The 27,742-nt window shown below is 43.9% G+C and overlaps 1 protein-coding gene across 1 annotated transcript; it reads left to right on the top strand.

The window, feature by feature from the left end:
- On the top strand, positions 1-26,767 carry APCDD1L (APC down-regulated 1 like). The gene is made up of 4 exons (XM_016228211.2): positions 1-82; positions 15,742-15,910; positions 19,843-20,392; positions 23,074-26,767. Exons 1-4 carry the CDS (start codon positions 46-48, stop codon positions 23,842-23,844), a joined length of 1,527 nt encoding a protein of 508 aa, XP_016083697.2. The 5' UTR covers positions 1-45; the 3' UTR covers positions 23,845-26,767.
- The last annotated feature ends 975 nt before the right edge of the window (positions 26,768-27,742 follow it).

Raw genomic sequence — 27,742 nt, 5'->3', positions numbered from 1 at the left:
GGGGCGGCCGGGGGCCGTGGTGCCGAGCAGGGGAGCCCCGCGGCCATGGGCTGCTACTGGTGGCTGATCGTGGCCCTAGGAGGTAGGTGACGAAGTGGCGAGCCGAGGACATCGGGGCCCGGAGGGGGATCCGCCCCGCCCCGCCCCGCCCCGCTCGGGGTCGGTCTTCCAGGGGGAGAGGGGCGGTGGGGGAGCGGGGGCGTCCGCTCCGAGTCCCAGGTTGGCAGTTGGCAAGAGCCGGGGAAGCGGAGCCCCACTTGGCCCCGGGGAAGCAGCGCTGCACGGGGTTCGGGGGAAGGAGAACTGGACTTGGCCCCGGGGAGGCTGAACTGCACGGGATCCGGGGGAGAGAGAGTCTGCTCGGGGCCCGGGGGAAGCAGAGGTGCACGGGGTCTGGGGGAAGCGGAGCTGCCCTTGGCCCCGGCGAAAGCAAAGTCGCACTTGGTCCTGGGGAACCAGAACTGCACGAGGTCCCAGGGAAACAGAGCTGCGCTTGGCCCCAGGGAAACAGAGCCGCGCGGGGTCAGGGAGAAGCAGTTTCCTCGGGGTCCGGGAAAGCAGAGCTGCCCTTGACCCCAGGGAAACAGAGCCGCACGGGGGTCAGGGAGAAGCAGGGTTTCCACGGGGTCCGGGGGAAGCAGGGTTGCTCGGGGGGAGCAGAACTGCACGGGGTCCGGGGAAGCAGAGTTGCTCGGGGGAAGCCGAACTGCCCTTGACCCCAGGGAAACAGAGCCGCACGGGGGTCAGGGAGAAGCAGGGTTTCCACGGGGGTCAGGGAGAAGCAGGGTTTCCACGGGGCCCGGGGGAAGCAGAGCTGCACGGGGCTCGGGAGAAGCAGAACTGCACGGGGTCCGGGGGAAGCCGAGCTGCACGGGGTCCGGGGGAAGCCGAGCTGCTCTTGACCCCAGGGCAACAGAGCCGCACGGGGTCAGAGAGAAGCAAGGTTTCCACGGGGCTCGGGGGAAGCAGAACTGCACGGCGTCCGGGGGAAGCCGACCTGCCCTTGGCGCCAGGGAAACAGAGCTGCACTTGGCCCCGGGGAAACAGTTGCACGGGGTCCGGGGGAAGCAGAGGTACCCTTGGCCCCAGGGAAGCAGTTGCACGGGATCCGGGGGAAGGAGACTTGCACTTGACCCCTGGGAAGCAGCGCCGCAGCGGGCTCGGGAGACTTTGAAGGAAGCATCTGGCAGCGGCCGCCGGCAGGTGAAGCCGGCGGTTTTTCTCCGCCGACCGTGCGGCTCTTCCTTCCCCCTCGGATGTTGTCGCCTCCTCTGCCTTGTCTCCCCTCGGGCCCCTCGGCGGGCCGGCTTCTCCCCCCCCCCCGACTCCGGGGCCAAGGCACGGGGAAGCACCTGCCGCGTTCCCCCTGCGGAGAGGGGCTTGGCACCAGCCTTGGAAGCCCGGGATCGGCCGGGAAAAGGACCGGACCCCCGTGGGAGGGATTCCGGGATCCACCGGGACCGGAGCATCCCTGTCCGGGAGCCCGGGGTCCGCTAACACCGTGCTCTAACTTGGGGCTTCGTGATCCGTCCGCATCGGGACTGGGCATCCTTGGAAAGGGATAATAATAATAATGTTGCTGTTTGTTAAGCGCTTACTATGTGCCGAGCACTGTGCTAAGCGCTGGGGTAGACACAAGGGAATCAGGTTGTCCCACGTGGGGCTCACAGGCTTAATCCCCATTTTACAGATGAGGGAACTGAGGCACCGAGAAGTGAAGTGACTTGTCCAAAGTCACACAGCTGACAAATGGCCGAGCCGGGATTTGAACCCATGATCTCTGACTCCAAAGCCCGTGCTCGTTCCACTGAGCCAATCCCGGGATCGTCCAGCTCCAGGGCCCTGGAGCCAGTGGCAGAGACACCGACAGCCCGGGACAGTCTCAGGAGAGAAGGCTAAGAGGGGCGGCTGAACCCCTGACCTTTCCCTACCACCCTCCGGGGCCCGCTTTCGGGTCATTCTGATCATAATCTTCGTATTTGTTAAGCGCTTACTATGTGCAGAGCACTGTTCTAAGCGCTGGGGCAGATACAGGGTCATCAGGTCGTCCCCCATGAGGCTCCCAGTTAATCCCCATTTTCCAGATGAGGTCACTGAGGCACAGAGAAGTGAAGTGACTTGCCCACAGTCACCCAGCTGACAAGTTGTTGCCAACTTGTTCATCCCAAGCGATTAGTACAGTGCTCTGCACATAGTAAGCGCTCAATAAATACTATTGAATGAATGAACAAGTGGCAGAGTCGGGAGTCGAACCCATGACCTCTGACTCCGAAGCCCAGGCTCTTTCTGTGGCCCAATTGTACATTCCAAGCGCTTAGTACAGTGCTCTGCGCATAGCGCTCAATAAATACTCTTGAATGAGCGAATGAATTAGAGAAGCAACGTGGCTCGGTGGAAAGAGCCCGGGTTTGGGAGCCGGAGGTCGTGGGTTCTAATCCCAGTCTCGCCACTTGTCAGCTGGGCCTCAGTTCCCTCATCTGTAAAATGGGGCTGACCGTGAGCCCCATGTGGAGCAACCTGATTATCTTGTATTCCTCCAGCGCTCAGAACAGTGCTTGGCACATAGTAAGCGCTTAACAAATGCCGTGATTATCTCCGGCCTCGGACAAACCCCGCGAGCGCTCTCCGTTAATGCGGGCTGGCTGCTGGGTACACCGGTTTTTTCCAAGGAGCACCAAGGTTTCACAAACACGCGGCTCAAGGTACGAGTTATCGCAAGTAATAATAATAATAATGTTGCTATTTGTTAAGCGCTTACTATGTGCCGAGCACTGTTCTAAGCGCTGGGGTAGACATAGGGGAATCAGGTTGTCCCACGTGGGGCTCACAGTCTTAATCCCCATTTTACAGATGAGGGAACTGAGGCACAGAGAAGTTAAGTGACTCGCCCACAGTCACACAGCCGACAAGTGGCAGAGCTGGGATTCGAACTCATGAGCCCTGACTCCAAAGCCCGTGCTCTTTCCACTGAGCTACGCTGCTTAGAGGCGTGTGAGTGAGCGGGTGCGGGCTCCTTGCTGCTCCACTTCAACATAATTCCCGATTCAGGGCTGCCAGGAAACCCTCTAGGAAAAGTAGACCAACATGGAGCAGCTCATTCCTTCCCTACCCAAATGAGAAAGCCTCTCTCTCTCTGCCACCCTCTGTCTCTCGTCTGTCTCTGCCTTTCTGCGTGTCTCTGACTCGATCCCCCTCCACCCCCACCATCTCTTTCTCTGTCGTTTTCTCCCCTCTGCCTTAATATGTTCAGAATTTAATGCAATGTAGTGAAACTTGAATGTGAATGAGCATACATTGCACACCGGTTTGTTTTAAAACCCGTATACAGGGAGAAGTGTTCTTCCAGCAGTAGCTTCATCACTGTTCTTTTCCAACATTTAATGCTTTTTTTAAACTTGTGAGTGATGTGAGGAGGTGGGAAGTAAGGTCAAGGATAGGGGTAATTTAACTGTTTGAAGCCCCATAGGGGAGGTAGGTACATTCATCAAAAGGTTGAAAACTCCAGGACGGGATGGGAGAGTTCAGAGGCCTGACCTGTTTAATTGTTTGCCCTTTTCCAGTGTTGAAACACCAAAAAAAAAAAAAAAGTGGGAGGGGAGGGAGGAGAGGGTTAAGAGAGCGAAAAAACTACAGGGAAACTCTGAAGCAGGGAAAAAAAAGCCATACTACTGAAAAGCAAAGGCTGTGTGTAACTTTGGGAAGGGGGAGTGGAAAGATGGGAAAAACAGCTCGTGGATGGCAGCTGTTTCCACCAAATTGGAATGGGACAGTAATGAGAAATGGGGACATATTACCTCGGTAAAACCTGCAGCTCTGGACACACAGATCCAGCCTATTGACTTTGGCAGTCCTTGAGCACCTCAACATGCCAATAAAATTATTGAAACTATAGCATCTCAGCTAGCTCTTTCAGAGTCTGAGCTTTCTCTATTTCAGTGACCTTTTGCCACAAGTCAGGCCAGGAGGGAAGCCAAGATTAATTGAAAATGGTGAAGCAGGGCTGTGAAATGATACCAGCCCCTGCTCCAGTATTCTTCTTATGCTGACATTCAGAAGGACAAATGATTGAAAATGCTCAATATTTCCTGTCTCAACCTGTGTGCCATCTTTGAAAGTCACTTTCCAAAGCTGGACACCATTTTCCACCTAAGTTATTTTCACCAAAGATCGCATCTTGGGACTGTATGGTTCTTTAACTTTATTGAAGGAAGCAGCACTATGCTAATCCTTCAGATAGCTAAATAATTTAGGTTCTTAAGTAGAGGCATGTCTGGTTTTTTATTCAATTACTGGGGACACTCTGTGTTTTGCTCAAAAAAAATTAACAGTTTCAGATAAATTTCTTCCAAATCCTGAGGTTGGAGTTGTTTTGTGATTTTTTTTAAGTTTATCTGGAAATCAAAGAAGCAGTATAACCCTCAGAATAACAGCGTTGGTTTAGTAGTTTCTAATTTAGATGTTGATTTTCACATTTGTTCTATATCATCTTTATACATGAAAGCTTTGTCTTCATAAATGACATGTGCTAAGGTTGTGGGGGAAAATGCAGTTACCCACTTAAAGCAAAACCTTCTTCCAAACTTTGTTCTGCCAGATGCATCTTGTTCTAGTTCTGGATTCCAGCTTTGGTTTTCTCCATAGCAATTTCTGGCTTTTGAAAATCTCCTTACTCAACAATTTATGCTTGAGGGGAAAGCATAGAAACCACAATATATTTTTTCACTTCTGTTTTTTTTTTTCATTTCAGCCCTGTTTTTATCTATTGCCATATACTTTGTAACATGGCAAGGTTATCATTATAGAAAGAGTAAATAGAGCAAAATCACAGGATCATGTATAAGGAATTAGTTGTTGATTTTTTGCTGGCTTTGGAAAAGTATAGAATCTCAGAAAAATTAACATAAACTTAGATAAAATTAAATGTGAGCAGAGATTAGTAATCTTATTGGTAATTAAAAACAAAATTTATCACCAACCTAGCCTTACCCTGGCCCCTTTATGAAGTTTCCATAACAATCAGATCTCTGTATAGATCTCCTGGACTTATCTTTTTCCTGAACCCATAATCTTCCAATTCAAAATAAGCATCTCAAGGCAAATATAGCTTTGCCTTGACCAGGTAGACACTACACATTAAAAACCAGGTTAGACACTACACATTAAAAATGTTTCTGTAACGTATTCTTGGAATTTAAATACTTTAATGAAAGGTTTAGGCAGAAACTAAGCAGGTCTATATTAAAATTTCCCAAGATCCAGTGGTTCTTTGAAGAAATAGTCTTTGAAATTAAGATCAGTGACCTAATTGAAAGAAATGAAGGCCATAAAATCATTTTGAATGCATTAGGAGTGACTAAACTTCTGTGGGATAATGGACAAACTGAAGAAAAGAACTCAATTCTTAAATTAGGAACTGGTCTCCAGAATATTTGGCTAAGGGATACAGAGTAATCTTTCTTCCAAAGCAAAAGCACTACAGAATCTTTTTTTGGCAAAGCATACAAGCCCTTTGCATTTAAGATTTCCACCCAAAAGACGATTGTGTGGGAAACTGCATATTATTCAATTAATCAGTCAAAGAACTGGGAGACTTAGTTGACACCAACAAGATGGGAAATTTGTGCTGCTAGGAAATGTAGGTACTACAGTCATTGATGCTTGGACCTCAAAATTAGAATTATCGCAGGTGAGAGATGGTTCACAATCTTTGAGAAGCGCAACAAACTGAGTCTCTTATAATACAGTGGAAGTTCCGACTAGCGAGTAGATTGGAGAACCTTTAATCCTGCCACCCCAAAACTCTAAAGAGTTGAAGAGGACCATAAACAAGACTTACGAAAGTAAAATTGGATTAAATTCTGCAGAACGTGTCTATTTGATATTCTGTTTTGAATGAATTAGTGATTTTTTTGCGCTGCTTCATCTTTTATTTAAAGGTTCTTTTTTCTGCTTGTTGAATGTTTATTTCCTTACTACAGAGTAAATGAATCTCATCTTGTTCTGCATCCTTTTTCTTCTAATCACTTTGTGGTCTGTGTGGTCCAGCATGGACAGCAAGGCCCAGGAGAGTAAATCACTGTCTGAGAATCAGAGGGTGAGTTCTGTCTCTCAGTCAGTGCCATGCCATATCATTTGGGGTAATGCAGTGAATGACTCTATATTTCAGTCTCCCCCACCATAAGTGAGGATTAAAATACTTATTCACCTCCCACTCAAAGTTCTGAGGGAACTTAGGCAATAATGATAAGGAAGCATCATGCAGATAGAAAGTGCTCTTGAAATATTAAATAGTAAATGTGAATGTTTTGCATTCTTAGAAAGAAAACATTAGAAGTGCTTTTCTCCTCCAACTGACTACTACCTATTCTGAGTACCAAAAAGTAATAAAAGTAGAGTGCTGTCTATGTGCATAAGGATCACAACCCCTCTGTGCCTCAGTTCCCTCATCTCTAAACTGGGGATGAAGTCTCTGTTTTCCCTCCTACTTAGACCGGGAGTCCCATGTGGGAAAGGGACTTTGTCTGATCTGAATGTCTTTTATCTGCCCCAGTACTAGTACAGTGCTTGGCACATATTAGGTCCTTAACAAATACAGCAATTTATTATTACTATTCTCTACAATTGGGTACTTGCCAGGAGTTCCCTTTATCAGCTCCAAAATACAGAAAATTCAAGTCACAGTTCTGGGGTGTTGTGTAATTTTTAAACCTCATATCAATAAAATCATTCAGATTGCCTGCGTGCATGAATACCTTCCAACCCTAAATTAATTACACTTGAAGTCCCGATGTGAAAGGCAGGCACTTGATGTCAACTGTAGCCCCTGATTATGCCATGACACTAAGCATGGTGACACTTTATTCTCTCCATGCAGCAGCTGCCTTAAATTGGCCCACCTGAAACTGCCAAAAAAAAATGCCCCAAAAAATGTGAGAAATAATTTCAAAATGAAATTTTAAAGACTTGTTATGCCTGTTATTATATCCTATAGCATATAGTGTGAATGCCAGATTTAACTTTAGTAACTGTCAGCTTCATTTAAAGGAGGTTGAAAGTATCAAAATTTGGCTAATGCTGACAGCCTAAACTGTCAACTTAAATTTCAGAATATCTAGAAGCCACACCCAACTCCTAAAGCACATGTTAAAACGACTTTAATTGTATCTTACAAAAGAACAAGTAACCTTTTACTGTGGTCACTTGTAACTCCAATTAAGACTTTTCATTTTTATTTAGAGAAGCATTTGGAAGGAGGGTGTCTGAGCTATTATTACCTTTTTATTGTTTGTTAAATAAAGTATTGGGAGCCTTTTGAGGAAATAGTCGAATACTTACAGTTGTATTGAACTTTACAAATGATTTAGACCACATGGAAACATTGATTTCTCCACAGTTTGGTGGGGGTTTTTTGCATTGAAAGCTGAATATTACAGATTTATTTAATGACAGCTGGCTAAGAAATGTGATATATTATGAACAATGACTGTATAATGATACATATATAATCATATTCCTACCTCTCCTCATTATAATGATGCCATGCAAAGTTATGACCACTTTTTTTTTTGTTTTTCCTATGATCTTGTGTATTTCTTTGAGATCCTAGACCGGCACTTTAAACCTATTTTAATCTGTTCACTAAAATGGCTAATGGCCATTTGGATTCAGCAAAATAGATTTGTGTGAAAAGGCTTGAATTCGTAGTCATCAAAACGTTATTTTTCCATTATTGGGAAGTCAGAACTTTCCTCTTTGAGTAACACTTCTGGTTGAATCCCAGATACCAAGTACAGTGCTCTGCACATAGGAAACGTTCAGTAAATACGATTGAATGAATGAATGTAATAGAAGATTGTAAATTTACAAGATTTACAGTATTTATTTATTTGCTTTATGGTGTAGTTTTGTCTTGGACCAACCGAAGTCTGGAGCCTGTCTTCCAAATCTTAGCAGGAAAGGGAAACAGTTTTAATGTTGCAGTGCAGCAATAATTATGGAATGATTTCTACGCTCCCTGTCTTGAAGAGTAGACATATCCCCATGTCATGACTGAATGTCCTGGCATGGCCTGCAACATTTGGGCTGAAAAAGAGATGCTTCCCCTCTTCCAGTTCCCTCCCACTCCAGCCATCTGGCCACGAGAGGGCTGATTTAGGTTTTGGGTTTTTTATGTTTGTTTCTTAATGGTACTTGTTAAGTGCTTATTACGTGCCAAGCATTATACTAAGAGCTGGGATAGATATAAGATAATCGGGTTGTTGGACACAGTCCCTGTCCCACATGGGGTTCACAGTCTTAATCCCCATTTTACAGGTGAGGTAACTGAGGCCCAGAGAAGTGAAATGACTCACAGACAAGTGACAGAGCAGGGATTAGAACCCAGGTCCTTCTCACTCTCAGGTCCCTGTTCTATTCACTAGGCCACGCTGCTTCTCATGTTTTGGGTGCATTAGCAACGGAAGAAGTGCAGATCTTTAGTGCCTCAACACTATTCATGTCCAAACTAAGATTTTGCTGTCATATGGGTAGTAAGGTTGCTAACCATCCTGGGAACCACTTGTTTCCTCAGCTGTCTGGACTGCTGTAAGAGTAGTCTAGCAGTTCTGTAAGAAGGATGAGTACCCGAGCCCTCGCTTCCAGAGTCAACGCAGAAACACCTCAGCTTCTGATCAGTGTGTGTGACCCCATTGGTGACCTGGGAAGACTCTAGAAATTACTTTTCAATTTGTAGTAGGGTTTGACTTCCAGGAACTTCCCATAATTGTTGTGAGTTATTTGTCCCAAAATGTTTCTCTACAGATTTATGCTTGTTAGACAAATAAGCAGTACTGAGAAGGAAGAAGTGTTTTGGATAAATAATATAGTGTGGTCAGAAATCTTTCCCTCATGTTGACACAGGCTTAATAAAACATTGTTCAAAAGAACAAGATTTTTAAAAGACAGTTACTGTGTCAGATGCTGGTGAATCCGCTATGACCTAAAGGATGAAAAGACAGGAAGGTCAGAGCTCTAGTAGCAATTAACATTAACTAATTCAAGAGAAGAATTTAATCATTTATCTAAGTAGTTTAAGCCAGAAAAAATGCTACTAGAAAATGGAAAGAGTTACTTTGCTTGTCTCCCCATTTTAAAATTTCATCTGAGGGTTGACAAAGTAGACTTCCATAGCAGCTGTAGAGAAATCTAAAATTACTTTTGGATGGAGTTTTAACTCAGTGAATTAAATAAATTTCTGTTTGAACAAATACTTCTGACCATGAAATTAGCAACTTCAAAAGTTCATGCCTTCTGAAACCTGAACGTTCGATTTAACATTTGTGAAGCAAATACATTTTGCTGTGTAACTTATCCGACTATTTTAACCTAAGGAATTCTGTTAATCACCTTAGATATATATATATAGGAATTGGAGCATTTTTGGTTTTGTAGCTCGTCCCTTTGAAGATCTCAATGAATTTACATTTTTCAAAATGTAAAATACTTTGATATTCAACAATGTCAAGTTCTTAAATTTTGTAACTCAAAGTAAAACAGTTTTAATGTAGGTTTTCATACACATTTATTCACTGGGGAAATTCCTTATTTTAAATGTATCAAACAGACCACTAACTAAATCCAAACATAAAGGTAAGAAATATTGATTTGCTAATTGAAATAATTTTATTGCATTGAAAAGGTTTGCTATTTCTTTAGTGGCTAACCCCAAATTCAGTTTGCATGCCTCTGGGGAAATTTTTGGACAGCAGTGCTATTTAGCTTTATTATTAATAAAGTACCATACATAAATATATTTCATCTTCATTTCTTCTGTTCTTAATAAAGTTTGTTATATTTTGTGAATTCCTCTTTAAGAAAGCATTTATCATTTTAGAGCTCTTTTGTCACCAGCCGTATCTTCATAAAATATTTTGTGGCTGGAAATAAGAATATGATTTGAAGGAAAGATTGGGCAGCAGATGAGAACACTCTAATGAGTTACAAAATTCTGATCTGAGAAGCACAGAGAAGAAACTGAGGCATAGAGAACTTTCTTCATCATCAACAGCAGCACCATCCTCATCAACAACCACCACCTCATTTAGAGAGCTTATAGTGTGCAAAAAATAATGTTCTAAAGCTCAGGAACATGAAATTGACATAAAAGACATGGTTCCTGTCCTGTAGAAGCTTGCTGTTTGGTCAGAGGCAGTGCCAGGAACAGAGGCCATGCCTTCTGAAACCTAAATTAGTGTTCAACCCACTTTTTCATTCCTGGTTGCTTCCAGGGACAGGAAATAAATACGACAAAGTAAAATTCAGTGTTTCTCTTTGTGGGTCACAATAAGCGTTAATCACTACAAGACAACATCCTAAGGACTCCCCTGGGTGTACAGTTTTGAAAGTTTTTCAGTGGATTCTTAACTGTGATTATAAAAGTGTCCTTTTTTCTTATTAAATATGTCAAAACCTTGTGATTATCTTGCCAAGTGCCTAGACTGTAAAACTATGCAGGCTTCGTACTTCTGCCAAAAGTAGTAATAAGGATTCAGTCAAATGGTGGACTTCTATACACACAGAGTGTTTAGCGAATAAAAGACCTTAACTCTACGACTCCCAGTCACAACTCAAAGGATCCTATTTAATGGTATTTCTAAACACTTTCATACGGTGGTATTCTGGGCAACTTCCACTTTCACCCATGCATTCAAGAATGGATGAATAGAAAGTAGGACTGAGTGGGATTGTGACCAATTTAGGCCGAGGTCATATCAGTCTAAGAGCAGAATCAGCGATCTCTATATTAGGCTAAGAGTAGGGAGTAATATACATTATCATGGGGTTAAGTGTGAGTTTGATGTGAGCTGCTCTTATGCTGAAACATTCCAACACAAAAAGACTGATGAGTGAGGTGCCTCGATGTCCAACATTTTTCCCACCACAGCCAATTATTCCTATCACATTCCTTGTGCAGGACTGGTCAGTGGCACTCAACAGGAAATGCTACACTACACTAGGAACATTAGTACATGCATCATCCAACTTCAAGTCACAAAAAGCTTATATAAACAATGTTTCTATGGGCTTGGTCCCAGCATGACCCCTCACGACCAATCATTCTTCTTTCCAGCCAGGCTCTGGATTGAGCAGAGAACATTGTAGTTAGGGCAAGTTGGAGGCTTTTCCACTAGCCTTGTTACAGGCACAGCTTCCAAATTGAATGTCTTTCCTCTTTATCTGGATTCCAGCCCTTCAGCTTCAGCTACTTATTTCCTTTAGGATTTCTCAGAATGCTCTATGTTTCAAGGCCATGTGAGTATGTTGCATATGGCTTTGGAGATGGGATACAAAAAAGGAAATTTTTCCTTGCGCAAATGCCCCTATTCCTAAACAATAAGCAATTAACAAATAATGGATTATCTCATATTATCTTATATTACTCCATTGCTTTCCAGAGTAAGTGGTTCCTTGAATTAACTCAAGACTATTTGTTTCTAGGAAACTGGGGACATATAGGGTATTTGAATGGAGATTTAATAAATTTTACGGCTTCAGTGTGTTGTTTTAAAATTCCCGTGCTTGTCCAAGCTGATGTTGTTGATTATAGCTTTCTGAATGATAATCTCATTTGGAGTGCTTAAAATGTAATGTAGCGTATCTTTATAAGATGGCTTATTTGAAAACATAGCAGGTCATTTGTAAGGATTCTATTCTACTTTAACCAGCTTTAACTTAGGATAAGATAGCATTTAACTGAGCTCTGAGCTGAGATCCTCATTAAGACCTTTTGGCTTGCCTTGTGTTAGAACTGACCCAAATCTAGAAGATAAATCTCTTTGGGTGTGTATTAACTATCTAGAATTTTGTTTAAATACTTGGCAGAAGACAAAGTTCAGAATTACTTTTAAAAGTATTAATAGACAAACCTCATTCTAGAGCTTTAAGTACAAATCACACTTCATTCTTCAAAACTGTGATTGACCCAAAACCTTCAGTAAGTTGTGGAATACAGCCCAAAGCCCGTGGAGTGTAGAAAGACAAATAGCTAAATCCTTGGTTTAACTGAGAGACCAAGTAGGTTCAGTGCAGTATGGTTCCTATTTCGAGAACAGCTTGCCCCACTAGTAAGGATTGGCCATGTTCCTTTCAATAGATTTGAAATTGGTTTACTTGGGCTGGGTACATCTATCCGTTATTCAAAATTAGCTAGTTCCCTCTTTGGGATGCTTCTACCTGGGCAGGCCGAATTGATTTCAGCCTGGGCTTCAGGGCAGTTTTTTACAAACTTGTTGATCCTAGGGCACTTGGTGGGAGGTCACAGTCTCCTAACTGACAGTTTTGTATGTACGACTCAAACTTACCCTGGTTACTCTGGAAGCTCAGCTTCCCTACTCTAAACATAAAGGAGTCAATGACCTTTCTCCAGGTCTAAGCAGCCTTGGAAACAGTAGTGAAATGGAGAGAATGCTGTGTTCAACAGGGCAGAGAAAAGGACCCCTGAGAGAGGGGGTAGAATGCAATCTTTGTGAGGGGTAGAATACAATCTTAAGAGAATATGATCAATATTGACCAGACTTGCTTTCTTGTCTACCCATAATAATACAGGTTCCTGTACTGTAAGTGAGAGTGCAGGGAGAGAGTGTGGTGTTTATGCAGGGAGGTGGGTGGATAAGCAGGCAAGATTGACAGGGGAAAGCTAACTAAAAACCAGATAGGGATCCATTCAACCTAGCTGAGAAACTGTCAGAACCTGCCGGAAATCAGGCTGGGAGTTCAGGCCAAAAAGGTGGGAGCAAGATAAAGACTTGACCCCACAGAAGGTAATCCAGGGGGCACTGACCTGTGCTTCTGCTCCCTTCAGATTTATTTTGTTCCCTGGGCAGTGGAAAATCTTTTCAGATAGACAGAGGAAAACACTAATCAATGGAAAGAGAGACAAAAACCTCAAGTATTGGTTAGTTATCTCTGGCTTAGATAGATGCCAATGGTCTGTTGTTTTTGAGATGGTTCCCCAAAGTAGATCTGCTGCCACTCATTTCTGGTGCCATTTGGAGGGGTAGCTGCCTGCTAATAATAATGACTAATAATGGTGGGACTTGTTAAGCACTTACAATGTGTCAAGCACTATGTTAAGCACTACAGTTCGATCAGATAAGGCCACATAAATAGGCGTTCAAAGTCTAAGGGGGAAGGGAGAACAGGCATTTAATCCCCATTTTCCCTATGAGGAAACTGAGCTACCGAGGAAATCAAGTGATTTGGCCAAGATCACCAGTCGCAAGTGTCAAAGCTAGGATAAGAATCTAGGCCACCTGATGCCCACTCCTGTGTTCTTTCCATCAGGCCACACTACTCAGTCTTCTCACTGATTCACAGCTCAACCTTAACTAGATACCCCTTTGGAAACAACAGAAAGTATTACCTGCCTCAATCATATTTTGTTTTATCAATCATATTTATTGAGCGCTTACTGTGTGAAGAACACTGTATTAAACACTTTGGAGGGTACAATATAACAGAGTTGGTAAACAGTGAGCTCATAGTCTAGAAGGAAGCAGTATCGACTAGTGGAAGAAACCTGGGCCTGGGAGCCAGAGGACATGAGTTCTAATCCCAGCTCCATATCTTGTCTGCTGTGTGACCTTGGGCAAGTCACTTAACTTCTTGGTGCCTCAGTTGAGGGGGATTCAATAACTGTTCTCCTTCCTACTTGTACTATGAACCCCATATGGGACATTATTTCGAATAATGTCCCAGAGCTTAGTACAGTGCTTGGCACATAGTAAGTGCTTAAATACAAATACCACAATCATCATTATTATTATTATTATGCATGCATGCTGAGAACCTCCCACTGTAGGGAACACATTCTTTAATAGAGTTCTCACCCTTTTAAAACGATCATCCCATGGCAACTGCAAAACGAACTGCATCATATCCCAACAAAATGAATAACTCTAAGTTGTCTCAACTGTCACCTCTGGCTTTCAAATTGCATCTAAAAATACAAGATTTTCTTTTCCAGATTTATAATGAAAGGATTTCAGGAGGCTAAAACCCATGAAATGTGTTTATACTGTTCTCACATTTTGTGCCCTAATAACATCTGTGGGGATTAAGACTGTGAGCCCCACATAGGGCTCATGTGGGACAACCTGATTATCTTATATCTACCCCACTGCTTAGAACAGGGCTTGGTACATAGTGTGTGCTTAACAAATACCATCATTATTATTTGATCTTGTACTTTAGTTTCCCTATTGTAGCAGTAGGACGATAATGTTGCTTGTTGGTAGCTAGATTTTGCTTCTAAGTACTAAATTCGATCCCTATTCTTTATTAAAATTTTCAGTTCTTATCCCTCACACCACTTCTCCCCCTTTGCTCCCTTAACCTAAAATGACTTCACCCAGGCAAATACAAAGATTATTGAACATGACTACACCTTGGTAATGGCAGTCATAGGTTCTATAGAAAATTTTAACAAATTTTAATGATGGCATTTGTTAAGCACTTACTATGTGCCAAGCACAGTTCGAAGCACTGGGGAGACACAACATAATCAGGTTTTCCCTTGTGGGGCTCAAAGTTTTAATCCCCACTTTACAGATGAAGTAACTGAGGCACAGAGAAGTGAAGTGACTTGCCCCAAATCACACAGCTGACAAGTGGAGGAGCCAGGGTTAGAACCCACAACCTCTGACTCTCAAGCCCATGCTCTTTCCACTAAACCAGGCTGCTTCTCTAGGGATGATAACCGATCTTCTCTGTGATCTGTGATCCAGAGATGCCATGACTTCTGGCTCAAGCCTCCCACGGAATCAACATGTCTGTGCTGCCTCAAGAATGACATCTTTCAAATGACGGGGGCAATTTCTGGAGAATCGTACTTTAGCCCGGTGAAGGAAGGCCCTGGCTGTTTAGCCTCTGTTCCACCTAAAAAAGAATTCAAACTTAGAGGCCAGAAAGGCACTGCATCCTCTTTGAGCATGGTACTCCAGCTCCACTTTGGTCATTTATTCATTCATTCATTCATTCATTCAGTGGTATTTATTGAGTGCTTACTGTGTGCAGAGCACTGTACTAAGCGCTTGGAAAGTAAAATTCGGCAACAGATAATGGTATTTATTAAGCGCTTATTATGTGCAAAGCACTGTTCTAAGCGCTGAGGTCGATACAAGGTAATCGGGTTGCCCCACGTGGGGTTTATAGTTTTAATCCCCATTTAACAGATGAGGGAACTGAGGTCCAGAGAAGTGAAGCGACTTGGCCGAAGTCACACAGCAGACAAGTGGCGGAGGTGGGATTAGAAGTCGTGACCTCTGACTCCGAGGCCGGACTCTTGCCACTGGGCCTGGCCGCTTCTCTTATCCCGCCCCAACAATGGGCTCATTTGATAGCTCCTGGAAAGCAGCCTGGCTTAGTGGACAGAGCCCAGGCTTGGGAGTCAGAGGTCGTGGGTTCTAATGCCGACTTGGCCACTGGTCAGCTCTGTGACTTTGGACAAGTGACTTCACTTCTCTGGACCTCATTTACCTCATCTGTAAAATGGGGATTAAGACTGAGCCCCACGTGGGACAACTTGATCACACCTGATCTATGTGACTTAGAACAGTGCCTGACACATAGTAAGTGCTTAACCAGTGCCATTATCATTATTACTGTCCAGCCTGCCGTAGACAAAAGACAACAGGGGTGGGCTGAGCGTGTCCGGCGGGGACCAGCCTTGTGCTCCTAACGCATCTCTGTCTTGCAAAATTTTAGCCTGTGCATCTGGAAGCCCGCAGTGGGATGTTCCTCGGAGGCCGCAGCCCGGCGCCGCCCGGCTGCACTGGGAGTCGCAGTGCCAGTATCAACTGCGCCACCTTCAGGACGGCGCCAGAATTGCAGTCGTGCTGCCTCCACGCCTGGAAGGCCACTGGATTTCCATCGGGTAAGAAGTTCGTCCGGCCAAGGGCTGTGGGTGTGCCCCCGGCCTGGCTTCCCCTCCTGTCTTCCCCCCCTTGGAAATCGCCCGGCCAACTTGTTAGAGCGTTAGGCGTTTCCCTGGCCACAACGACCTCGAAACGGGTCTAGCCGGGAAGGGAAACCAAGAGTAGTCGCCGGCCAAGTTCGCAGCACTTCAATAAAAAATGCTGTTAGTGGGAACTACATCATTCCGTTTAAGAGGCTACCCCTTACTTGGCTTTCAGGTGGTCTCAGTTAATCGATCAGCGGTATTTATGGAGCACTTGCTGTGCCCAGAGCCTGGTACTAAGCACTCGGTAGAGTTACAGTGCCGTTGGTACACACGATCCCAGCCCTCGAGCAGCTTACGGTTTTTAAAGAGCCCATCTGGCCGTGTACCTGGTAGGAGAGGCATCTGGTGCTAGAGAGCAACTTGCTATTTGTATAAATCCCTTCCAGGAAGGGTTATTATTTTTTATCAAAATTCCTACTCTTCCACTACCTGTCCTGGACTCTACCAGCAGTGCTGTGCACAAAGTAAGCACTCAATACCAACGGTGATCTGCACAAAGTAAGCACTCAATAAAACCACTGATGATGATGATGACAATGATGATGAACTTCTTTCTTTCATAGCCTCTGGCCACAGACCCAAGGTAATCTGCAGTTGTGTAGCATGATGGGAGCCATCCCGTTCTTAATAAATCAATTATCTCCACTTATCTGGACCTCTGTTCCCACATCCATAAAATGGGGATTAAGTACTTGTTCTCTTTCCCCTTTAGACTGTGAGCTCCAACAAGGGTTGTGTTGTATTATATCTACCCCAGTGCTTGGTACATAGTAAGTGCTTCACAAATACCAAAATGACTATTATTCATTATTATCAATCAATCAAATTTGTTTATTGAGTGCCTTCTCCATGCAGAGAACAGAAGAGTACAAAGAAATAAAAGACACAGTCCTTGCCCTCAGGAGCTTAGGGGCTAATGGGATAGACAGGTACCCAAATATGGTTTACAAATAGTGGGGAAAGGAGGGAGAACAAAGATACAACTGGTAAAGGCAGTAAAGATGAATAAACAAGTGAATAAATAGTCAGTGTTTGTAACTTGATATTTGCAGACGAGCTAATGGTGGCTTTGGGGATGACATGACCTGGAGAGGTGGAAGTTAGTAGGGGAAGGCTTTCTGGAGGAGGTGGGATTCCAGGAGAGCTTTGAAGATGGAGCGAGCTGTGATGTGGTGCCCTTGAAGGAGAAGGAAGTTCTAACCCATGGAAAGGGGCAGGATGAAAAGGTGGAAGAGTGGAGAGGAAAGGAGAGTGGGAAGGTTAGCTTGGGAGCAGTGAAGGATGTAAGCTGGAAAGTGAGTGTAAGGTGGAGGTCCTGTGGTCTCATGCAAATTGGACTGATTTTGTCCTGCTCATGCTGTCTGACAGGAGGGGGAGTTTGTGCCAGTTCTCTTGATGAACCAGGCTGGCTATTTTAAAAGCTACAATGTCTTTGTTCAACATCAGCCCTGTGAGTCTGAGAAAGAATAGTTGCACATTGGCAAGTCTCTTGGAAAAGCAGAAAGCATGGGCCTGAGAGACAGAGGACCTGAATTCTGATCCCACCCTCTCCACTTGCCTGCTGTGTGACCTTGGTCAAGTCACAACTTCTTTATGCTTCAGTTTCCTGAACTGTAAAATGGGGATTCCATACCTGTTCTCCCTCCTACTTGACTGTGAGCCTCATGTGGGACAGAGACTGTGCCTGACCTGATTAACTTGTTTCTGCCCCAGTGCTTAGAACTGTAATTAACACATAGTAAGCGCTTCACAAATACTGAAATAAAAAGTTCTTTCAAAAAGAGGAAAAGAAGTCAAGAAAAGCCAGTTTGGAAACATTTCCATGCTCCTCATCTGGGCGGATTTGACATAGTCTTCTTTCCTGTTATCCGAGAGCAGCTGTTCTGGGGTGTGTCAGTGAATAAGTTTTTCCCAACATTTTGTAGTGGTCATTAAAAGGAAATGATATAAAAGAGGAAAGGTAGCAGAGCCCCTCACCTTCAGGCCTTTTCCTTGTAACAATCTCCAAAGTATGTCCTCTCCTGATTTAATAACCCCAGTTGTAAAAATAAGCACATATATCCATGTGGTTTTTTTCTGTTCCCTTTTGGTTTGGTTTCCATGGAAACCTGTGTTGAGGAGCAACTTGGGTGTGTTTGGTGCAGGCAGATGCTTAGTTCCCAGCCTGGTGACATGGGGATTGGCCGGGTTGGGGAGGATTTTGAAGGGACTTGTGTTTCAGGAAGTCTGCTGCCCCACAGTCTTAGGGAACCTCATGGCAAAACAGACTCCCAACCCCACACTCTCTTTTCCCAAACAGGATAATTTGTAGCTCAGCGAGGAGTGAGAAAATAACGGTGTTGATGGAGGGACTGCAGAGCAAGGGGACAAATCCAGCGGGAGATGGTGAGGGAACCTGGAGAGGAAGGGTGATACTGTTTGCACCAGTGGCCTAGGTGAAAGCACACAGGACTAGAGAGTCAAAAGACCAGGGTTCTAATCCTAGCTCTGCCATTTTTCTGCTGTGGGACTTGGGGAAAATCATTATGACTACCAATTCTGCTATTTTGTACTCTCCCAAGTGCTTAGTACAGTGCTCTGCACACAGTAGACACTCAATAAATACCATTGATTGATTGAGTTATTGAACTTCTCTGAACTTCAGTTTTCTCATCTGTAAAGTGGAGGTTCAATATCTGTTCTCCCTCCCACTTAGACTGTGAGTGCGACCTAGTAGAAAGAGCACAGACCTGAGTTCTAATTCCAGCTATAATAATAATAATGTTGGCATTTGTTAAGCACTTACTATGTGCAAAGCACTGTTCTAAGCACTGAGGGGATACAAGGTGATCAGGTTGTCCCACATGGGGCTCACAGTCTTAATCCCCATTTTGCAGATGAGGTAACTGAGGCCCAGAGAAGTTAAGTGACTTGCCCAAAGTCACACAGCTGACAAGCGGTGGAGCCGGGACTTGAACCCATGATCTCTGACTCCCTAGCCTGTGCTCTTTCCACTGAGCCACGCTGCTTCTTTAGGCAAGCTATGCCACTTGCCTGCTGCGTGACCTTGGGCAAATCACTTAACTTCTCTGTGCTTCAGTTTCCCTGTCTGTAAAATGGGGTTTCAATACCAGTTCTCCCTCTTATTTAAACTGTGAACCCATGTGGGACAGGAACTGCATCCATCCTGATTATTTTGTATCTTTCTCAGTGCTTAGTACAGCGCTTAGCACATAGTAAGTGCTTATCAAACAGCACATTATTATTATCATTATAACAATGATAATAACAATCCTGCCTCTGACACCTACCTGCTATGTGACCTTGGACAAGTCACTTAACTTTTCCGTGCCCTAGTTCCTCATCAGTAAAATAGGGGTTTTGATACCCATCGCCCACCTACTTTGCCTGTGAGCCCCGTAAAGAACAGGACTGTGCCCAATCTGATTATGTTGTATATGTCCCAGTGGTTAATACAGTGCTTGGCACATGTAAGTGCTCAACAGTTACCACAATTGTCATTATTATTTTCTGTCTCCCTTTTGAGAACACCAGGAAAAGTGAGCCTCCGTCTAGGATCTGTGTTCACTGGAGCCTGGAGTGAGGAAGTGGTGACTGGCAGGAATGCAGGCAGAGCCTATTCATGTTTTGCGGGCCAAGTTGAATTTTTAAAGGCTTAATGATTTTTTGCAAACTATTTGTGAGGCTGACTGACATAACTGAAATGCAGTGTGGTTATCATTTCTTGGCATTTCCCTCTGGGTCAAGGATATGCTTTTTTTTTTATCATTTCAGAGAAACCTCTGAATCACTCAGAATCTCAAACTTTTTGTCTCTCTCCTCTCTCCTTTTCTTCTGCATCATAGCTGTGAGGTGCGTCCAGGACCAGAGTTCCTCACCAGGTCATACATGTTCTACTCCAGCCGCATGTTTAAGGCTTACCAGTTCTACTACCGGGACCCTGCCTGTAGGGACCCATCCCACTCCCTGGTCATCAAGGGCAAACTCCGCCTGCGTCAGGCCTCTTGGATCACCCAAGGGGCGACCGAGGCGGACTACCACCTCCACAAAGTGGGCATTGTCTTCCACAGCCAGAGCGCCATGCGGGAGGTGGCTGCCCGAATCAATGAGACGAGCAGCAGCGGCTGTAGCAGGTCTCTCCCCCCGGGCAAGACCTGGGCCCCCGGAACCGTCTACGAGCTCTTGAGCGCTAAGGCCGAGCGGGACTGCACCGCGGCCCTGGGCTTTACCATGCACGAGCTCAGCCTGATCCGCGTGGAAAAACGTTATCAGCTAAACCAGCCGCAGGGGAGTCGAGTGGTGGAGGAGCTGTACCTGGGGGACGTCCACACGGAATGGTCCGAGAGGCTCCGCTACAGGCCAACGGGATATCAGCGCCCGTTGCAGAGTGCCCTGGTAAGAGCGGTCTAGGCCTAGGGTGGCCACGGGTTCCTGGAGGAGGAATGCTGCTCCAGTTTCTCGATTGGCCCCTAGTTCAGCTGAGATCATGGGGCCAGCTTTAGGGAACCTCTGTAAAGAGTGTGAGTGGATTCCTTTGCAGTTGTCATGGTTCAGCTGAAAACCGTAAGGAGAGCCCAACCTCTGGCTGGAGTGAATGACCGGATAATGGGTTCGAGAGCTATTGGGCAATCCTGGGCCCAATACTACTGAATGATTGACTGAGAGCCCAGGATTGCCCAATAGCTCTCGAACCCATTATCCGGTCATTCACTCCAGCCAGAGGTTGGGCTCTCAGTCAATCATTCAGTAGTATTTATTGAGTGCTTACTCTCTATACAAAGTGGTACCATATAGTAAGAAGACAAAACCCTCAACACCCTCTCAACCTCACTGGGCTCAGAGGGGGCCCTCCCTCAGGCTACCGAAGGAAGCTTCTCCTGAAGGGGGCAGTGGGAACAGGCTCTTAATCAACTCACCCTAGAATGTGGAAACTGCACACTCAAAGGAAGCATAAACGCTCTTTATAGTCACAGAATCAGCCCTGGGATCATTTCGGACTCTACTGCATCATTTGTCTACTTCACATTCACCTGTCCTGTCTTACGGCTGGCAAATGGAAGTCCTGCATAGAAAAGAGAAAAAGCCAGCATTGGAGTGAAGGCATTACCTTCTTTCATAATAATTTTAAAAGGCGAGATTGCACCAAACTCAATGATAGGCTGGGACCCAGGAACACACTGGATAAATCAATGGAATCAATATTTCATTTCTATATAACCAGGGTTATTTCCTTTTCTTTCTCCTTTGCTCCTCCGGCCCATTTTCTAGCCAATTTGGCTTATTTCCAGAACATCTAGATCAGAACTAATCTATTCTGAACGGTGATTGAAAGGCAAAATATGCAAAAATGTACATGAACACTACCAGATGTACCAGAGCATTAAAATTAAAAACGTGAAAAAAAAAGTTTTCAGCCTTGTGATTCATGCAACAAGAAAAATGTACCAGTCTCCAAGTCATATATTCAGATAGGCATCAATTTCTATTTTTCTGAGCCAAAATTGTACATGTCATGAGCTAAACATGATGGTAAACATAACACATTTTAACCTTACTAAAAATCTACTTGAATTACCAAAATTCACTGCCTGAGCGTAGCGCTGCTGTTAACCATCTAGAACATCTTCCTAGAGCATTAGAATATGATGTGCCCTCCAGAAATTGTCATGAATAAAAAAGAATTTTGCCTAACTGATGTAAACCAAAATTTTGGCTTCTGCTACAGTGTGTTAATTTATGGAAACCAGTCTAGGTTTATTACCATGTGGCGCTTTAGGCTACTCTAGAGTATAATTCATACAAAATAAGACAGGGTGGGTTTTGTTTTTCTCTACCCCAAACCAATAAGGAAATACCATTTCTCTTTTTCTCTCAATCCAAATCCGTAGCTGGTACCAAAATAAAAACCCACTTGCCCCAAATTATCAACCATTATCAAAGAATTTCCTGCCTACAAAGGATTTTTTTTTGCCAGCTCCAGGGATTTTTAGACATAATGTCCTGCATACTTGTCAATATACATTAGTGTGACAGAAGCAGTAAAGCAAACTGAAAATGACTAAATTCCAGAGGACCCCAATCAGCTAACATTTTAAAAAACCAGCTGCAGCTAATGGCCAATTTATTTAACCTCCCCCCCCCCTTTCTTTTTTTTTTGTGAACAGTAGAGTAACGATTAACTGGTGTTTCCAAGGGCCCACACCAAACAAAACATATTTTCTTTCTAAAAATCAATAAAATGCTAACTTCCCCCTGTGACCTAGAGGTCTTTTGAACATTTTCTTTATTTTCAGATAATTTTTTTACAAAGTGGACCCTGAACAAAGTTCCTTGGCAAGAGATTACCTCTGACAGCTTTTGTGAAAATCTCCTCTCAATTGAGGAAAATGTGTGCAACAAACTTAGGGAATGTTCCAGCTGGGTTTTCCAAAGACACTTAGCCCTTACCACAGAAACTTCAACTTTCCTAACTCCTGCTCAAATTGCAGGCTGCTTCTAAGAGGTTTGTTGACCATCTTTGACGCCAGATATGGTGAAGAGATCACTGCACTTCCTCTCCCTCCTCCCCACAACCCACAGTCATTTCTTGATTTGCTGAACTATCTCAGCCAATATTAAAATAAGACGGATCCTTCTCCTTTTCTTTTTATGATTCCTGTTCAGTGAGGAGAGTGACTATATCATTTTGTGGTGATTCAGATTTGGACTTCTGGTTTTATTTTCACCCCAAGGTCTAGTTCCACACCAAGCAAGCCCTATCCATTTTTAACATCGGGGTAGTTTAAACCCCAAAGTCCAAGGGCGAGTAAATTGGGGTGGGATGGGGAAGTACCTTAAGTCATGTTCTCTTGCAAGGGCCACGGAAAGAATGAGAGAATAAAACATGAATAAAAGTTCCCTGTTTTCATTTCAGACTTCAACAGAAACTTTTTATCTTTGTGAAGCAGGAGAAAAAAAGGCCTGCATAATTTTTTTTGAAGCAATGTTTTTTTTGAAAAACCTAAGCAGCTCCCTCCACTCTAAAGATTGCTCATATGCAAATGAATGTTTCACCTGTTTACTTTTGCCTTCGACAGCATCACGTCCATCCGTGTCCGGCCTGTGGCATCATCTATAGATCTGATGAGCACCATCCTCCCCACCTGCCACGCCAGGCGACACTGCCCATGCGGCTCAGTGGCAGGTGGGCCAGCGCCCAGTGTGAGGTGCGTCCGGCCGTGCTGTTTCTCACCAGGCTCTTCACTTTCCACGGCAGCAACCGCACGTGGGAAGGATACTATTACCACTTCTCTGACCCTGCCTGCAGGCAGCCCACCTTCACCGTGTACGCTTCTGGACACTACACCAAAGGAGTCCCATCTTCGAAGGTGAAGGGTGGGACGGAGCTGGTCTTCAGAGTGACCCAGGCTCGGGTCACCCCCATGGATCAGGTGACGGTCGCTATGCTGAACTTCTCTGAGCCAGGGAGTTGCGGGGATGGCGGTTCCTGGGCAGCCGGAATAGAGCAGGACATTACGCTGACAAACGGATGTGTGCCCTTGGGCATCAAGCTTCCTCATGTGGAATATGAACTCTTTAAGATTGAACAAGACTCAAAGGATCGCAGCTTGCTCTTTATCGGAGAAAGACCAACTGATGGATCCAGCCCAGACAGGCCGGAGAAGCGCCCCACTTCCTACCAAGCCCCTCTTATCCAATGTGCAGGGATCGCCGGTGTGTTTTCTCATCATAATTATCAGAGCCACTGGCTTGAAAAATACACTAATGCTGGAAGTCCATCATTGGAAGCGTGCCCTGCAACCTTTCTGCTATTGGTCATAGTGCTGCCATTTTTAAGAGGGGTTTAAAATGGTGAAACCTCTCGATCCTGGACAGGAAAAGGATCTGAATCAGTCAGGTTCACATATGCATTTATGTCATATTTGGGTAAGCACAAAGTGAACTCGCCTTGTTTTTTATCCTTAAGACTTGGTACCCTACTATGTGCATGTGTGTCTACATATATGTATACTGTCTCTCTCTTTACATATATACATGTATACATATATATATGCATATGTATAGGTATCCAACAGTGGACAAAGATAGTGTACTGCCAATTTGCCAGAGTGAACTGTGCACCTGGGGCACACTTGTTTCCAAAACTACATTACACACTATTCAGTTTTGAAGATAGGAATTAAAGATGTTCTTTTTAGCTTTCAGCATTTCTGTAGTTTAACTAAGGGCTTTAATCCAAGGAGAAACCTGCCTTCCCAAGTGTCAGCAGCTTAATTCCTCAAGTTGGGTTTCATCTCCCTGTTTATACCAAATTCAGGCCTCAAGATCTCTCAACCCAACTAAAAAACACACCTCTTCAGGACCTCCACTTACATGGAGAGTCTAGCACATGGAGAGTCACAGAGAACAGCACATGGGGAGAGAACTAAGGTATTAAAGGAAGATGGATCTATTTAGTTTTACTGAGATGTCTAGCCTCAGGAAATCAGTGAAAAATGTCATTTGCAGAGATTGCGTCAAACCACTAGTAAATAGTATTATTTCTCTCTTACCATTGGGTAAACTACCTTTGGAAGATACCCCTGAACTAGCAAAATGAGAAAGAATGCCTTTTTCCAGCACCTTCTCTAACCATTTCTTTATACTTCTAGTAGGGCTATTTTAACTTAAGAGAATACCCATAACAGTGATTCATCAGCATATTGATCTCTTGCACCAATCCATCGTCCTTTATACCAGGCTAAAAACAGGACCAGAATTCCCAGGGAAAAGATGTTTGTACTCCAAGGTCAACATGAAGTTACACCAGGGAACACCTAGTTGCTACTTCCTAGAAGCCTCTTTGGCTTATAGCTGTTTCATTCATTCAATCGTATTTATTGAGCGCCTACTGTGTGCAAAAAACTGTACGAAGTTTTCCAAACAGCAATCCCAGATCACCCTGTTGTACACCCTAATTGGGGTGTTTCTGGACCTGTATGCTCTAGAATTCTAAAGGTTCACTGTAAGGTTTGATTTGTGTTCCTGGGAATGATTCAAATTCTGGTGGAGCCAAGTTGCTGAAACTTTATTTCCATGAGTTTCCCTCATTGATATTTGTATACATTTTTTTACCTATTGCGCATTTGGCAGGGTGAACATTTGTCTTCATCATTAAACTGGGAGCTCCTTGAGTACTAGGCTCATGTCCTTCTATTATATATTCCTAAGCATCAAGTGAAGTGCTCTGCACCTAGTAGCCACTCAATAAATGCTGTGTTGGTGATGTTCAAAGAGTGCCCCATTCCAGTCACTGGCTCTACTTACCCTAGGTGAATAATTGCTGTTTAAAGTGCCTGCACAACTTTGGTGCTAATTCACTGTCCTAACACCATAATAGGTCAAAGCATCTGTCAGATTAGATGCATCCGAGTTTCCTATGTTAAAAATGCAGTATTTTTTTTGCAAGTTTGTAGTATTTCAGTTACATGATTTAGATTTACAGGTTTTCATAAATTCATAGTTTTTGGGAGGAAAGGAGTTGTGCATGTTAATATTTCTGGTCCAGATCATTTTGTTCTTTGACATGTTACAATTTTTTGTCAGAAAAGTTAAATCATGTGCATCAACACCAGTACAGGCTTAAAAATGCTCTTTCTGGTTATTGGGCTATTGGCTTTGGTTCTAATTTTAATCCAGGGAGTGACTTTAGTACGATTCAAATCCAAAGTCAGAGCAAATATTTGGAATGTTTGCAGTCCAGCTGGAACCCAAATTCATCAAATAGACTTTGGAAATAGGTGAGATTTTAAAAGTTGTTTTGTTGTTCTGTCAGACAATATCAAACTCACAAATGTATATTTAAGGAGAAATAATGCTTCTACTATTCAGAGCTCTGATGTATAGATGTCTTGGTTCCATTTTCCTAATGGCTGGAAGACTGGACTTTTGGATGCCAAAGTTTTACAAAGGCTTCCTGCTTGGTGGGAGAATTTGCTATTTAGACCAAAAAAAACCACAAAATAACATCAACAACAAAACAAACAAAACCCCAAGCAAATAAGTATTTACTGGAATCACTGTATACTCAGGGATTGAGTTAATGTTTCTGATCTGATTTTTATTACTCCTGTTACCCTCTCCTTCAGAATGGAAGTTTAGAGTTTAGGACCTGAATGTACATAAACCAGAATATGTACCTGGTGAGCACAAATACCCGTATACATACACATAGTTGTCCTTCATACTCCAAGATGTCTGATGGTTGGAAAGGCCAGTCAGTGCAGGATTTACTGTCCTGACCACACTTGTGCACAAACAAAGATTTCTTTGTTGGACTGCCAAGTTTGTTGTTTGCAGTGCCTGGTAATATTTTCAATACAGCCTGTTCATCTCATGATCCTTGGAGAGCTTTTGCTTAAAAAGAGTTGTTCTGTCTGCTAGTATCGCAATAATGCCTGAAGTTTTGTCTTAATGTCTCTTCAAACGTTTTGTTGACTCCCATTTTCAGCTCATCATACAATGCTGTTTAGATATCCTATCGCTTATGCTTTTCCCCATCCCACCCAGAGAAGCTGTGATGAGTTGAGCACAGCTTCAACGTCAGAAGACTGACTTTGTCATTTGGTGATATTGTCTTGTTACTTTATTGACTATGAACAATAAATGACCCCACTGTAACAGAGTCAGATGTAGTGTCCACAGAAAATGCTGAAGACCTTCATTTTGAGAGCTCATAACACACGGTTGCCACACCCTGTTGAAGTTTCCCAAAATATATGCTGACCTCGATTTTTCTACTTGCTTGTTTATTGCGGTATCTTGGGCCTGTGTATTCCCTGGATGGCAGAATTCTGATTCTTTTAGCTCCTTGCTGTCAATGAAGATCTTTCTTGGTGGCTAGGCTTTCTTAATAATGTTGGTATTTGTTAAGCGCTTACTATGTGCCGAGCACTGTTCTAAGCGCTGGGGTAGACACAGGGGAATCAGGTTGTCCCACGTGGGGCTCACAGTCTTAATCCCCATTTTACAGATGAGGGAACTGAGGCACAGAGAAGTTAAGTGACTTGCCCACAGTCACACAGCTGACAAATGGCAGAGCTGGGATTCGAACTCATGAGCCCTGACTCCAAAGCCCGTGCTCTTTCCACTGAGCCACGCTGCTTCTCGTAGTGCTAGGTGAGACGTTACTTCAGCCTTCGTCTCTCCAATCAGTCTGCAGTGCCTGGCTGATCTGACAAAGGAGTGTCCTTTCTAAGCGAATACCTCTAGGACACAATTATCGACAGAGCAATTCTTGAATGACTTGTTAGCCTAGAGCAACTCTTGCATTTGTCTCTAGGTTTTTGGATGATGCTACGGACCCCTACAATTGCACGTCACCATACTTAACATCCATTATTTTTCACAGGAATCTCTTCAGGTGCTCCATTCCCATGACAGATTGAAGCTACCCTAAGAAATTACCTTTTTTTTTAACCTATGTTTGAATAGCAGTTTTGGATAACAGCAATATAAGGCAACAGCTTTATGAAGAACACAGAGCAACAATAAATGGAAGGAAATGAGTAACAACATATCCATGAAAGTACCAGAGGGAGAGAATGATGGCAAATACCTAGAAGTATAATGCAGTCAGGATACTGTTTTGTCACATGATAGGCTCACTAGTGAAAGATGAGCCCTTTCTCTCTCACACACACACTGCCCGCAATGACAGCCAGAAGGAAATGTGCTGACCCAAGCTTCTTGAGCACTTAAAACTTG

This window comes from Ornithorhynchus anatinus, chromosome 8, assembly GCF_004115215.2.
Source record: "Ornithorhynchus anatinus isolate Pmale09 chromosome 8, mOrnAna1.pri.v4, whole genome shotgun sequence".
NCBI classification, from domain to species: Eukaryota; Metazoa; Chordata; class Mammalia; order Monotremata; family Ornithorhynchidae; genus Ornithorhynchus; species Ornithorhynchus anatinus.
Note: the sequence above shows the minus strand (reverse complement) of the source record. Positions and strands in the feature narration are given on the sequence as shown.

What these genes read in the sequence shown, in the direction of transcription:
- APCDD1L (XM_016228211.2), top strand. Translation starts at nt 46, where the DNA reads ATGGGCTGCTACTGGTGGCTGATCGTGGCCCTAGGAG. An exon ending in GCTGATCGTGGCCCTAGGAG is followed by an intron (nt 83 to 15,741) that starts GTAGGTGACGAA and finishes GCAAAATTTTAG; the next exon opens with CCTGTGCATCTGGAAGCCCG. An exon ending in GCCCGTTGCAGAGTGCCCTG is followed by an intron (nt 20,393 to 23,073) that starts GTAAGAGCGGTC and finishes TGCCTTCGACAG; the next exon opens with CATCACGTCCATCCGTGTCC.